This window comes from Paramisgurnus dabryanus, chromosome 23, assembly GCF_030506205.2.
Source record: "Paramisgurnus dabryanus chromosome 23, PD_genome_1.1, whole genome shotgun sequence".
NCBI lineage: Eukaryota > Metazoa > Chordata > Actinopteri > Cypriniformes > Cobitidae > Paramisgurnus > Paramisgurnus dabryanus.
The window spans coordinates 11,973,913-11,986,401 of NC_133359.1; the positions used below are offsets into that span (position 1 = coordinate 11,973,913).

The 12,489-nt window shown below is 37.4% G+C and overlaps 1 protein-coding gene across 1 annotated transcript; it reads left to right on the top strand.

The window, feature by feature from the left end:
• Positions 1-155: 155 nt before the first annotated feature.
• On the top strand, positions 156-12,486 carry efcab6 (EF-hand calcium binding domain 6). The gene is made up of 30 exons (XM_065291116.1): positions 156-185; positions 402-543; positions 619-839; positions 955-1,034; positions 1,474-1,543; positions 1,631-1,767; positions 1,894-2,012; positions 2,631-2,752; positions 2,844-2,992; positions 3,315-3,395; positions 3,508-3,628; positions 3,698-3,871; positions 4,340-4,620; positions 4,697-4,813; positions 4,887-5,049; positions 5,184-5,298; positions 5,386-5,510; positions 6,457-6,683; positions 6,763-6,850; positions 6,929-7,047; positions 7,144-7,287; positions 7,368-7,523; positions 7,603-7,786; positions 7,866-8,063; positions 8,170-8,397; positions 8,472-8,672; positions 8,771-8,957; positions 9,050-9,234; positions 9,326-9,475; positions 12,256-12,486. Exons 1-30 carry the CDS (start codon positions 156-158, stop codon positions 12,376-12,378), a joined length of 4,437 nt encoding a protein of 1,478 aa, XP_065147188.1. The 3' UTR covers positions 12,379-12,486.
• Positions 12,487-12,489: the final 3 nt, after the last annotated feature.

Genomic DNA, 12,489 nt, shown 5'->3' on the forward strand with positions numbered 1-12,489 from the left:
TTGCGCATTCCAGCAGGCGGGATCAACTCTTGATTGACATACAACAGTCAGGCCATCTCCATGGCAACACCTGAGCGTCTTTGGCTGGATGGGGTGGACTTCTCGTCTTTATAGTTCGTTATAAACAGGAATATCAACTGTGTTAATCATTTAAAATGCGACCGAGGTCAGCTGTGGAAAGCTGGGTAAGTAGGTTAATATGGGTTACTCTTACGACGATATTTTTAGGGATCAATGACTTAATCAGTCATGGCGCTAACTTACTGCTGTTTGGTCCAATATTTAAAAGCTTTGTACTTTAAAATGTTATTCATTTCTAAATTATTATTTTTTTAACGAAAAACACTATTTTAAAAAAACACTATTTCGAAACCTTATTACAAATATCAAAAATTCTTCAGGTGCCATCAGTGAGGTCCGGACAAGGGCTTCCAAGCTCAGCCCATACGGATCTGAGGCCAATAACACAAGGACTTGCGATCATCCCAAGGGCTAAAAGTGCCTCTCGTACATCCTCAAGTAACAGTCTCAAATCTGACTCTGGTACTGTTTATTAGTGATTCATTTCTTCAGTGATATAAAGGCAACGTGTTATTAAAATCAGTTTTGCATTTGCAGCCTCCTCTGTGCAGTCAGTGGCAGATGAGAATCTTTCTTTGGGCAACATTGAGAGTCTCCTCTCTGAGAAAGTCGAGGACAGGAAAGATGACTTGAAAGCCGCTTTTGAAGCTTTTGACCAGGAAGGTAACAAGACTGTCACCAAAGGGGAATTCAAACGTGTAATAGAGGGGTTTCTTGTTCCGCTAACTGAATCTCAATTTGATGGACTGTTGGGAAAGGTAAGTTAAGAAGACTACAACAAACAGACACCAGTGTACTTTAATATATTGTGCTACATTTTTACATGCCACACGTTTAACGTTTATTTATTATTGTTTTGAACTCAAATATTAGCTTGAAATGAAAGAAAATGGAACCGTTCCTTATCTGGAGTTTCTTAGAAAATACTGCAAAGTCTCATCGGCCACAGAGAGGTACGCTATTGTAATTTTTTATTTGTAAAGATAATTGTTTTTATGTATATTTATTTATTAAGTTTGTATTAAAGAAACAGTTTACCCCAAAATGAGAATACGCTCATATTTTACACACCCTCTCAAGCAATCCTGTAAATGACCAAAATTATTGGAGATAACAAGATTAAACACTACTACGGTAGTCCATTACTATGAATAGGGGACAATGCCACACTCAATATGGCTGCTCTGACGTATGCCATTACAAAATCATATTGATATTACCAGAGTATTACTATTAAATATAACCCTGACTATGTTTGGCTGAAAGAAGAAACTCATATAGACCTAAGATGGTTTAAGGTTAGTAAAATATGGGCTAATTTTTATTTCGGGGTGAACTATTCCATTAAGATGGTCTGTTTAAAGTAACATATGGCAATATATTTCTTAACAGAGTTCCATACACCAGTGCAAAATACAGAAACAGGTCACTTGGGGAGCTACAGTGTCATTTGAAAGACAAGGTGTGGGATGCTGAATAATATTTAAGTTATATACATTTCAAATACTTTAATGCCTGTGGTCAGTTGCCATGCTTAATATCATTTCAGATTGGAGACAATCTGAAAAACATCACCAGGGCTTTTCGGCTGTTTGACTACAACAGCGATGGACAGATACAGCAACATGAGCTACGCAAAGTGCTAGAAGGCTACTGTTTTCCCATGAGTCAACAGGAATTTCACAGGTTACATCCTTAAATAAAGTTCAGACATCATGGATGTCATCTTGATTATTCGAAATGTTTCTTTGAACTGCATTCTAATAGTTTGCATTGAAATTGAGTTATAAAACGATTTTCTATTTCCTGCAGATTATGGTCAAACTACAGCCCCAATAATGCTCACACAATATCTTACAAGGAGTTTCTTGAAAAACTTGGCGTTGATTGTGAAAACTATAGAAGGATTGAACCAGATTCAGTAAAACTGGGTATGATTATTAAAATTAAAGTGTGAATTGTGACACTTTGCAATGAGACGATGACATCAATGCATTCAAGGAATACATTTGTGACCCTGGACTAACAGTCATGCGGTCAATTATTTGAATAAATAACATTTCCATTGATGTATGGTTTGTTAGGATAGCACAATATTTGGCTGAGATACAACTATTGTCCTTAGCAGCCCATATTACTAATGACAAATGCATTTTTTATATATTTATGGTAGGAAATTTACAAAATATCTTCTTGGAACATGATCTTTACATAAATAAATTATAATTTTGACCCATACAACATATTATTGGCTCTTGCTACAAATATACCCGTTCAACTTATGACTGGTTTTGAGGTCCAGGGTCACATTTGTTTTGTAGTGTATGTTCTCTGGGAAACAAACCTTTGGCCTTTGCTTTGTTAGCATTGCTTTTGTAATGCTCTATAAGTAACAGGAAGTAATGATAAAGATTTGTGCACACTTAACTTTTGGTTTATCATAGGGGTTATAATAGTAAAACAACTAAGGCCCACACTATTGTTTAATTCCTTTATAAATTAACATGATACATGTTAAATATCCTCTGATGGTCCCCTTATTTAAACAGCATTGAACTGGGATGCTGTCAATCGGACTACAAGGCCTAATAGTAAAACAAGCAGAAGAGCATTTTCAGGCAAGTCCACAGACATGAACTTGGATGAAGTTCAAATCATGTTTTTGAGCAAAGTAAGTTTAACATAATATGGCTTGATTTACCTCATATTTTGTCTCAGTAAAAACACGTTCTTATTTTTTTATTGTGACTGGACTTTTACAGATGAAGAAAAATTATAACCTTGTTGAAAAGGCTTTGCAAGCATTTGACGTCACCGACAGTGGGCTTATATCTCACGAGGATCTCAGGTCTATCTTCAGTAATTTCCTCTTTTCAATGGATGACAACACGTCCAGAGGTTTATTAAACAGGTACATACTTGTGACCCCAACCAAGTCATATTTTTTGATTTACTGTTTCCTTGATTAAAAAATCATCCTACATAATGTAAATACTAACTTTATTTAATAATAATAATCATAATGTTTTCTGGTATCGAACCCATGACCTTCATGCTGCTAACACAATGCACAGAATAGCAAAGAATGTAAGTGTAAATTCCATGATGGAAATCAAAGTTTGATCCTAAATTTTTGATGCTCCTAGATTATGAGACTTTGGCCTGGATTTCACAGACATATTTCACTTCTAAATGCAGTTTTAAATTTATTCAATGCTAATTTATTTTTACAGATTTGGAGTGACCACAGACCCTGTGAAATGGAGAAGATTCCTTGGGATGTTTAAAGATGACAAGCAAGATGTAGTTATACAGTAAGTCTTTTAATATGAATTACCTATAACTTTTTAACACAATGGTTGTAACCTGTGTTTTTTTTTTTTAGCTTTGATTGTGGTAACAAGTATGTTTCAATGTCTTAATCAGGAAAGCTTCACCTCCAGAAACTGCAGATGTGTGCAGTATTGAAACAATTCTACCTAGACTGCAACAACAAATACCTGATCAACAGCCTCGTTTGATAGAAGCCTTTCTAAATGTTGACAAAGTAAGCCATATACATACCTTTAAAAAAATATAAACTGTAAAATTCTTATTAATTCATGTTTTTTTCCAGAACAAAACTGGTTTCATTAGTAGAGATGAACTTCGTAGAGCTTTGGAGAACATCAGCATCAATCTCACAGATGATCAGTTCAGAGTTCTTGCTGATCATCTGGATGTTGAACATGTGGATGCTATCAACTACAAACAATTCCTATACTCTATCTATCAACAAAGGCCAATAGCGGTATAATATTTGTACTGTAAAACGTAAATTAGCATAATTTGCATATTATAAATATTGAGAAGGCCATTTAATACATTCCGAACATTCCCTAGTATTTACTTCTGTAAATTGTGCTATGTGTAAATTTCAGCATACAGCAAATTCAAATGAAAAGAGCTCAGCGCATTTAAACACTTTCAACACTTCCACGCTAACACAGAATACGGTAGGTAACCGACATTGTAATGCCTCTCCTTACGAAAGGAAAATATATTTACCAATATATTTTGATATATTATTTTCCTTTACATTTTCCAATATATTATATATTGGCAATACATGGAATAAAATGTAATATATTGCATTATATTGCAAAATATACAAATGATTGCCGCTTTCAATATATTGCACATGAATATGGTAGAATATGTTAAATATATGTAAAATTATATGGAAATATATATATATATATACTTTTTGTTTCGTAAGGGTCCAGTTAATTTGTTACTAATAGTCTCTGTTTTTTGCGTATTAAGCTTAGGTACACTTGTACTATATATAATGCTACAATATATAGTAGTTACATCATGGTTTTGTAAAACTCCAAAGTTAGAAGACATTTTAAAGGAGAAGCTCGCTGAGAACTATAACATGCTGATTGAATCTATCGCCAATGCAACCCAAATCCAAAGTGACAACATGCCTCCAGAAGACCTGAGAAGACTGATCCAACAATGCGGCCTACAGCTCTCTGAACATCACTTCAGCAAGTTAGTTTCCCTTTTTCCCCCAGTAAAACCCAAGGAGTCTCACATGTCCTAATGTCTTCATATTTGCTCTCAAAAGGCTCTGTGAACCATTTTTGGAGGATGGAGCTGTGAACTACAAGTTGTTCTTGAAGAATTTAGGTATTCCTGAGAGGAGAGCAGACGGTGGGAACCTGCGCCTGAGTAACCTTGAGAGGTTTGTAATGTTTGAAATCCTATTTTGGCTTGCATGAATGAATTATGTGATACATGATTTTGGCTTTATGCAGGGAAGATCAGGCACACGAGGCTCAGAGATTAAATATAAAATCACAAGCGGTCCAGGACGTTGTTTTGAGAAAACTCAAAGAAAGGCTTCAGAGACAAGGGATGACCGTTCAGGACTGTCTGATGTCATCGACAGGAGTGCTCTCCCTGAGAGATTTCTGTAAAGTAGGAAAACATCACATTTGATTGGAAAAAAAAATATTTTTACATTTGTTTAATGAGCAGGCACTTTTAACCGAAGCAACTTACAAATGAGATACAGTGTGAGCTCCTCTAAGATCGTGTTTTTATGCTTTTAGATTCTGGATGACTGTGGAATTTACTTGGAAGGTCCTCAGTTTCAGATGCTCATTGAGTCTTTAGGTTTCAACGGTGGACAGATTTCTGTTACTGACTTCGTGGCCAAATATGAAGGTCAGATGTTTTCTTCAGAACACTGAATTTGTTATTTTAATACTGGGTTGGAATTCTATGATTTATTTGTTTTTGTTTTTAAAACAGACACAACAACATCAGAAATGAATGAAGAAATGGATAGACAGACAGAAAATGTACAAACTTCCACCATTTTATCTGCTGAGGACTGTTTGAGTCAACTTAAGAAGAAGATAAAGGAATATCATGGGGTATGAATGCAATTAAACATTTTTACTTATTTACAAGTAACTGTGCTGACAGCGATCCCCAAAATATTTAGATACCTAAGGGGCATGTACACCAAGCATTAAACGCAGCTGAAAAGACACCGACTGCGTGCTTGCCAAGCATTTTATCAGCTAAGCTCTTTGGTTGCTATGCTACCTCTGCTTTGTTTACCAGGTCATTGAACGATGCGATGCGCCTGTTGGTTGTTGTGATATTTGTCCTGCCCCTCCTCCACTGTGATTGGAGGGGCGAGTGAGAAGTGACATTGACAAGCTGAGCGTTTCACTCAAAGTTCAACATTTGCGAAAAAACTCCAGTTGCTGGAGCTTTTATTGGAAACAATGCATGTCCCCTTAAAGGAAAACACCACCGTTTTTCAATATTTTACTATGTTCTTACCTCAACTTAGACAAATTGATACACACCTATCTTTATTCAATGCGTGCACTTAATCTTTGAACAGCGCGTCATGAATGTGTTAGCATTTAGCCTAGTGCCATTCATTCCTTAGGATCCAAACAGGGATGAATTTAGAAACCACCAAACACTTCCATGTTTTCCCTATTCAAAGATGGTTACGTGAGTAGTTACACGAGCAAGTATGGTGGCACAAAATAAAATGTGGCAGATAAAAAATTAGAACTATTTGGTATGGCGGAAGAGCACTTATTTTGCAGCACGACCTCGGTGCGCAGTAAAATCATCATCTTCCACCATACAATATAGTTCTGTAAAGGCTGTAACAGAGCCCATCCATCAAATGTCATTTTTTACTGGAAGGCGGGACTATAGCGACCATATTGACGGTTGTGAACTCCCCCATTAATACTGTAGCATTGGCAGTGACACATTTTGTTAATATTAAATATCTTTGGTATTATCTGTGCTAATAGTATCACGATTTTTTAAACAATCTCTTGATTGCAGGATCTTCTGACCGCTTTTCGTCTTATGGATAAAAACCGAGATGGCGTAGTGAATCGGAATGACTTTAGGGCTTTGTTCGACAGCTTGATGTTTGTAACCAAGCATAAGGAATATCAAAAATTGCTCGATCTGGTGGGCCTTACACCCGGTGCCACGCTCAACTATGCCGAGTTCTGCGATAAGGTCAACTCCAGCGGCAAGATGAAACCACATCAACACGAAATCTTGTAAGAAACATTTACATTATTAAACTACCTCTAGTTTAGCATCTCAGCATCTTGATGTCCAATTGATGTTTTTCTTCAGACGTGATGGTTGGCTTTGCAGTGCATTTGACCAAGTACATGACCACCTGGCATCCCTAGCACATAAAGGATCCTTAGAGTTCTCAAAGGTAAATTCCACCTAATCCTGCTTTCTGGAATAAATAATTTGTGATATTAAGCTATAAACCTTTGATTTTTATTGCCAGGCCTTTGGTCAGTTGGGTGAAGATGGTGAGAGAATCATGAGCAAGGTTGACCTAAAACAACTTCTTTTCAAATATTACTTACCCATCACACCACAGGAGTTTGAAAAACTGTGGGCCAGGTAAAAGACTCAATTTCATTTGTGTATGGAGTATGCATTTAACTGATCTGGAATCACTGTTAATGTTTAAAAGGGCGTTTGAATCATAATACACAGGTATGATGAGGAGGGAAAATGCTTTCTTACTCAGACAGAGTTTTTAAGAAAGCTTAAAGTCACACCAAATGAGGACACTTTACAAGAACAGCCCCCAGTTTCAATGACAAAACCTGACACAGAGGTCACGCTACAGAACCTCAGGTGAGAACTTGATGTTTCTTGATTTGTATTTGTGCTAATGTCATACATGTTGCATTAAAAGATTGTTTTTGTGTTTGTAGGAAGTGGATCAAGAGTCACTTTGAGAAAGTAAGTGGAAGCCTTGTGGTTCTGGATAAAAGCCAAGATGGTCATGTGACCGTAATGGACCTCCTCTCTCTCCTGCACAGACATGGATTTCAGCTAACGGAAACACAGCTAAAGGATCTACTAAACCTGTAATAATAAAAAATACATACTGTGGCTACTCATAAAAACTCACATCGTAGAATAACAATAAAACATTTCAATTTTCAGCCTTGGGTTTGACACCCGTCTCAAAAAGCTGCCATATCTTGATTTTCTGAAGCATCTCACCGGATCTCCGTTACCTAGTGGGCCAGCAGATGAGGATTTAACAGAACCAGTGGAGTTAAGCACAGAAAGTGCCATACAGCGGGTCAAAGAGATTGTAACTGCTTCCTCAGACATTCTTTACAAGGTAAAAATCATATTCTGTAATTTGTGAAAAACAAATTTGTTTGAAAAAGATCAAACAAATACGTATTTTGATTTTCTAGGCTTTCTCTGCGTTTGATAAGACTGGAGATGGCATGATACCCCAAGGAGAGTTTCGGCAAGTGCTGAACCATTTCTGCATGCATCTCTCAGATGTGCAGTTCAGGAAGTTACTCTCCAAACTGAGTTTAAGTGAAGGAGAGGAGATCATGGTTGACTGGAAGGAATTTCTGGAAGTCTTCAACCTCCACAAAGAAGAGGTTAGAAAGACCATTTCATTTCTAATGTTATATTATTACAAGCTGTGTGTTTGTTGGAAACTAAACCCCTGTCTTTGTGTGTATTTAAATAACTCATTGCTAATAGACAGCAGATGAATGGCTGAGGAAAATCCAGAAGATGCGCTTTCCTAATCAGACCCGTCCATTACTAATCACCGATGTCCTGAGGAGGATACAAGAAGTTGTGTCAGCCCGTCTTTATACCATTTCGAGGGAGATGGCGGACCTCGACTATGCCAATGTTAATGCAATCTCCAAAGAAGACTTTAGGAGCATTTGTGATCGCCACTTCATGAGACTGACAGACGATCAGGTAATTGTATGCTACTAATGCTGAGAACTCGATATTTTATGATTATGGCTTAAAAGTGGATTCAACTCTTCCAGTTTCAAATCCTTTGGAAAATGTTACCGGTTAACGGCTTTGGAAATCTGGAATATCAAGAATTCCTAAAGAAGTTTGGTGGAGAACCGAAACGGTTTGAAAAAGTTGGTCAATCATTACCAGGTTCTGCAAGACCATCGCTGGATAGACCAGCATCCCTTCAACGCCCCAAAACAGCACCGTGCACATTAAGATGTTATTCGGTACAGTTATTTTGGAAATGTTTCCTACTTTATATGGTTTTCCGATTTGTCTCTGTACAGCTAGCTAGAGTATTGTGACATATTGTATCTCACCCCAGTCATCAAGCACAGAGAAGTTGAGGAGACCCTCCACATCAAGCAGGAGGCAGACCCCGCTCCTAAACTGTGAGAATGTGGAGATAAAAGTGCGTCCCAGGATCCAGGAATGTTGGAGGCACATTCAGAGGAAGTGCAGGGAGGCGGATACTGAGAGGACTGGAGAGATAGACGTGAAGACCTTCTTAGGTATACTAAACTTTTCCACCTCTGCAACTGATAATGGAAACATTACAAAACGAAACTTATATTGCTACAATGTTGTATTTGTGTTCATTCAGGGATACTCCAGGGCCTCCGCATTGAGCTCAGTCAGACTGAATTTGAGCAGCTGGCTGTCAAATATGACGTGAAAAACAGTGGACGCGTCTCGTACCCTGACTTTCTACGACACTTTGTGCTCATGTTCAGTCCTCAGGTCAACAACTCATCCTGCAGACTAAAACTGCAGCTTCCCAGGACACCAGTAAGTTCAAACCAGGTCCTTTTTCTTATACCACTGGATGAATTATCTTTTTACTCAGTCACGCAGCATTTCTCTTGACTTTCCCCATCAGATGAGTGCTGGACCACTTAGTGACCAGTGTATTGAAGCCATGCTGAGAATTTCCAAGCCTGTCCAGGTTTTCTGGAGGCAGATGAGGCAAAAATTCATCTTGTTTGACAAAGAGCGCAGTGGACATATCTCTCCCCAGGACTTCAGGAAGGTAAAAGGGGCCGTTTTGGATTTATATTGCACTTAAAGGTGCAGTGTGTAATTTTTAGAAGAATCTCTTGACAGAAATGCAAAAAAATATACAAAACTATATTATCAGGGGTGTATTAAGACCTTTCATATGAACCGTTATGTTTTTATAGAATTAGAATTAGACGTTTTTATCTACATACACTGAGGGTCCCCTTACATGGAAGACGCGATTTTGTGCCACCATGTTTCTACAGAAGCTCTTAACCGGCAAACTTTTTTATTAAGTTGTTTCCAACAATGACATGTTTGTCCTGTGTCGGCTACCGTAGCTTCTCTATGCGTTTCAAAAGCAAGGGGTGAGCTGTGTACTGAGCTGTTGGTTGCAATTTGCCACGTCACCACTAGATGCGGCTAAAATTTACACACTGCACCTTTAAGGTTTATGCATTGTAGTTGGTTCAAAAAAGTTTAAAAAGTTGGTTCAACTTAAAAAAGTAAGTTACCTGGTTGCCTTAAAATGAATTCAACTTAGAAATGTTAGTTGACAAAAAATTGTACACAAATAATTCACATGCCGACTTTTTTCAGTCCCTCCAAAAAAAGCGATTATGCAATCGCATGATTTAACGCATAATCAGCCAAAGTCTGCATATTTATGCAGTATAAATTGCAGATTTCCGTGCACAAAATATGCGGTGCTTGCATGATTTCATAATCCCCGTATTTTCCTAGCAAAAATCACATATATCTTAGCAGAAAGTTGAAGAATTTTACATTTACCTCACACTAGCACAGCCATGTCCCCTGTTGCCATGGGAACGTTATGAAAAGACCAGAGTCGTATAATAATAGAGTTACGACACTCACATAGACGTCCGTTGTAAGAATGGAATGCGGAAGTAACAGCGTTTCATGTAGTGACCGGTAGTGACGCATAGTTCCAAACGCAGCACTGAAGCCCATTCATTTCAATGGCACCTGCTGGTAAATCGATGAAATGACCGTTTCTCTTTACATTTTCGGACATTTCATTAATATAGTCAACAGTGATATTTTATGAACTCTGCTGTAGGTAATGATTATCGTTAAAAATAACTAGTAAAATTTTTATATTTTAATGAGTTGTGTATAATGTGTGAATAATATAGATTTAATGGTTTAATATGTTATTACTGGTGGCCATCTACTTTATACTTATCTTATTTATATATTACGAGTAACACTAGGGGGCAACAGCGACAAACTAAATGCCTTATAAGAAAGTCACACTGCTTCACAATGCTGCTATGTGTTTCATTGTGTTTGGTAAGTAATACGAGTGATGTATCCTCGAAAATCATGTATGATTATATTAACATTTAATGTGAATTTAAAATATGAATTTAGTGTGTTTCTGTTATGCTTCACTGTTACAAATAACCGCGTTGGCGATCTTTTTTGTGATTTTAATATAGTAAAAGTGTAGGTATTATGTTTTTAGCAGATTGATACCTATTTATATAGCCATATTTTGCTACAAAAATAAAAGATAAACTGTGTTGCTGTAGTTGGTATAGATAACCACAGTTATATTTGGGTCACAATTAACTGTTTATCTTTATTAACTGATTTACTGTATTTCCATCACTCCCTAGTAAAAAAAACCGTTATAAACACAGTAAGTATAGTGATCAATTCCCATTACAAGCTAATATTTACCTAAAATAGCTGAAAACCTATGCAAACAGATTGACAGCCCTGCTTGGTTTGGAACTGTAGAACGTTACATGAATCACGTGACCGTGCGGCGGCGAGATCAAAGCGTTTCGTAACTCTGTTATTATACGACTCTGGAAAAGACGTGCTTATGTGACGGGAACATCATTGAAAAGCTACAAAAGCTGAAAACAGTTTTTGCAAGTTCCCGCAGTTTTTGCAAGTTCCCGCAATTTTTGCAAGTTCCCGCAATTTCATCACATAAAATTGCATAAATATCCCGCATATTCCTCTACATTTTGTAAGAAAACGTGTCGCAAGATCAAGAATTTTTGCCCGCAACAATCACAAAAAAAAACACTGCGTTTTTCTCAAAGGACTGTTTTTTTGGGAATTAGCTTATTCACCGTATCCCCCAGAGTTAGATAAGTCCATACATACCCTTTTCATCTCTGTGCGTGCCGTAACTCTGTATGACACACCCACTGCTAGCCAAGCTTAGCACATAGACTGGAACTAAATGGCTCCAGCTAGCATACTGCTCCAAATAAGTGACAAAATAATGCCAACATTTCTTATTTATATGTTGTTATTTGTAAACTCACAGCATGTACAAATTACAAGGTCATATGAGACACAGCTATCTTTTAACCGTATACATACTGGGGACTATATTCTCAGGAGGAGGCGAAGCACTGCTACTTGTGTGAAGTGATTTGAGAAGCCCCATGGTGAGTAGCAGAGAGTTCACTCAAAGTTGTGCCAATCGCTCTGCATAAGTAGCAGTGCTTCGCCTTCTGTTGCCATTATTTTGTCACTTATTGAGAGCAGTATGCTAGCTGGAGCCATTTACTTCCAGTCTTTGTGCTAAGCTAGGCTAGCTGTGTGTGCGTCAGACAGAGTTAGGGCACCCACGGAGATGAAAAAGGTATTTATGGACTTATCTAACTCTGGGGGATACAGTGAATAAGCTAAAGTCCCAAAAAGTCGGTGTGTTCCTTTAACTAATATTTTTAAGTTAAATTAAGGCAACCAGGTAACTTAATTGAACAAATCATTTTTTACAGCCACCTGAAATTAATCTTACAACTTTGTTGGTTATAGGTCTTGCGACAGTTCAGCGTGAATCTGTCAGAGGAGGAATTCTTCCATTTCACTTCTTTTTTCGACAACAACATCTCAGGAAAGATTTCCTACAATGATTTCCTACGGATTTTCTTAAAATAAGTGCTAAGTTTCTTCTTTTTTGAGGGCAGTGTGTGGGGTAGGTTGAGAGCTGATACATAGTCAATACATTGAACATAGCACGTACATAGTAAAACACAAGTGCCAATCTTT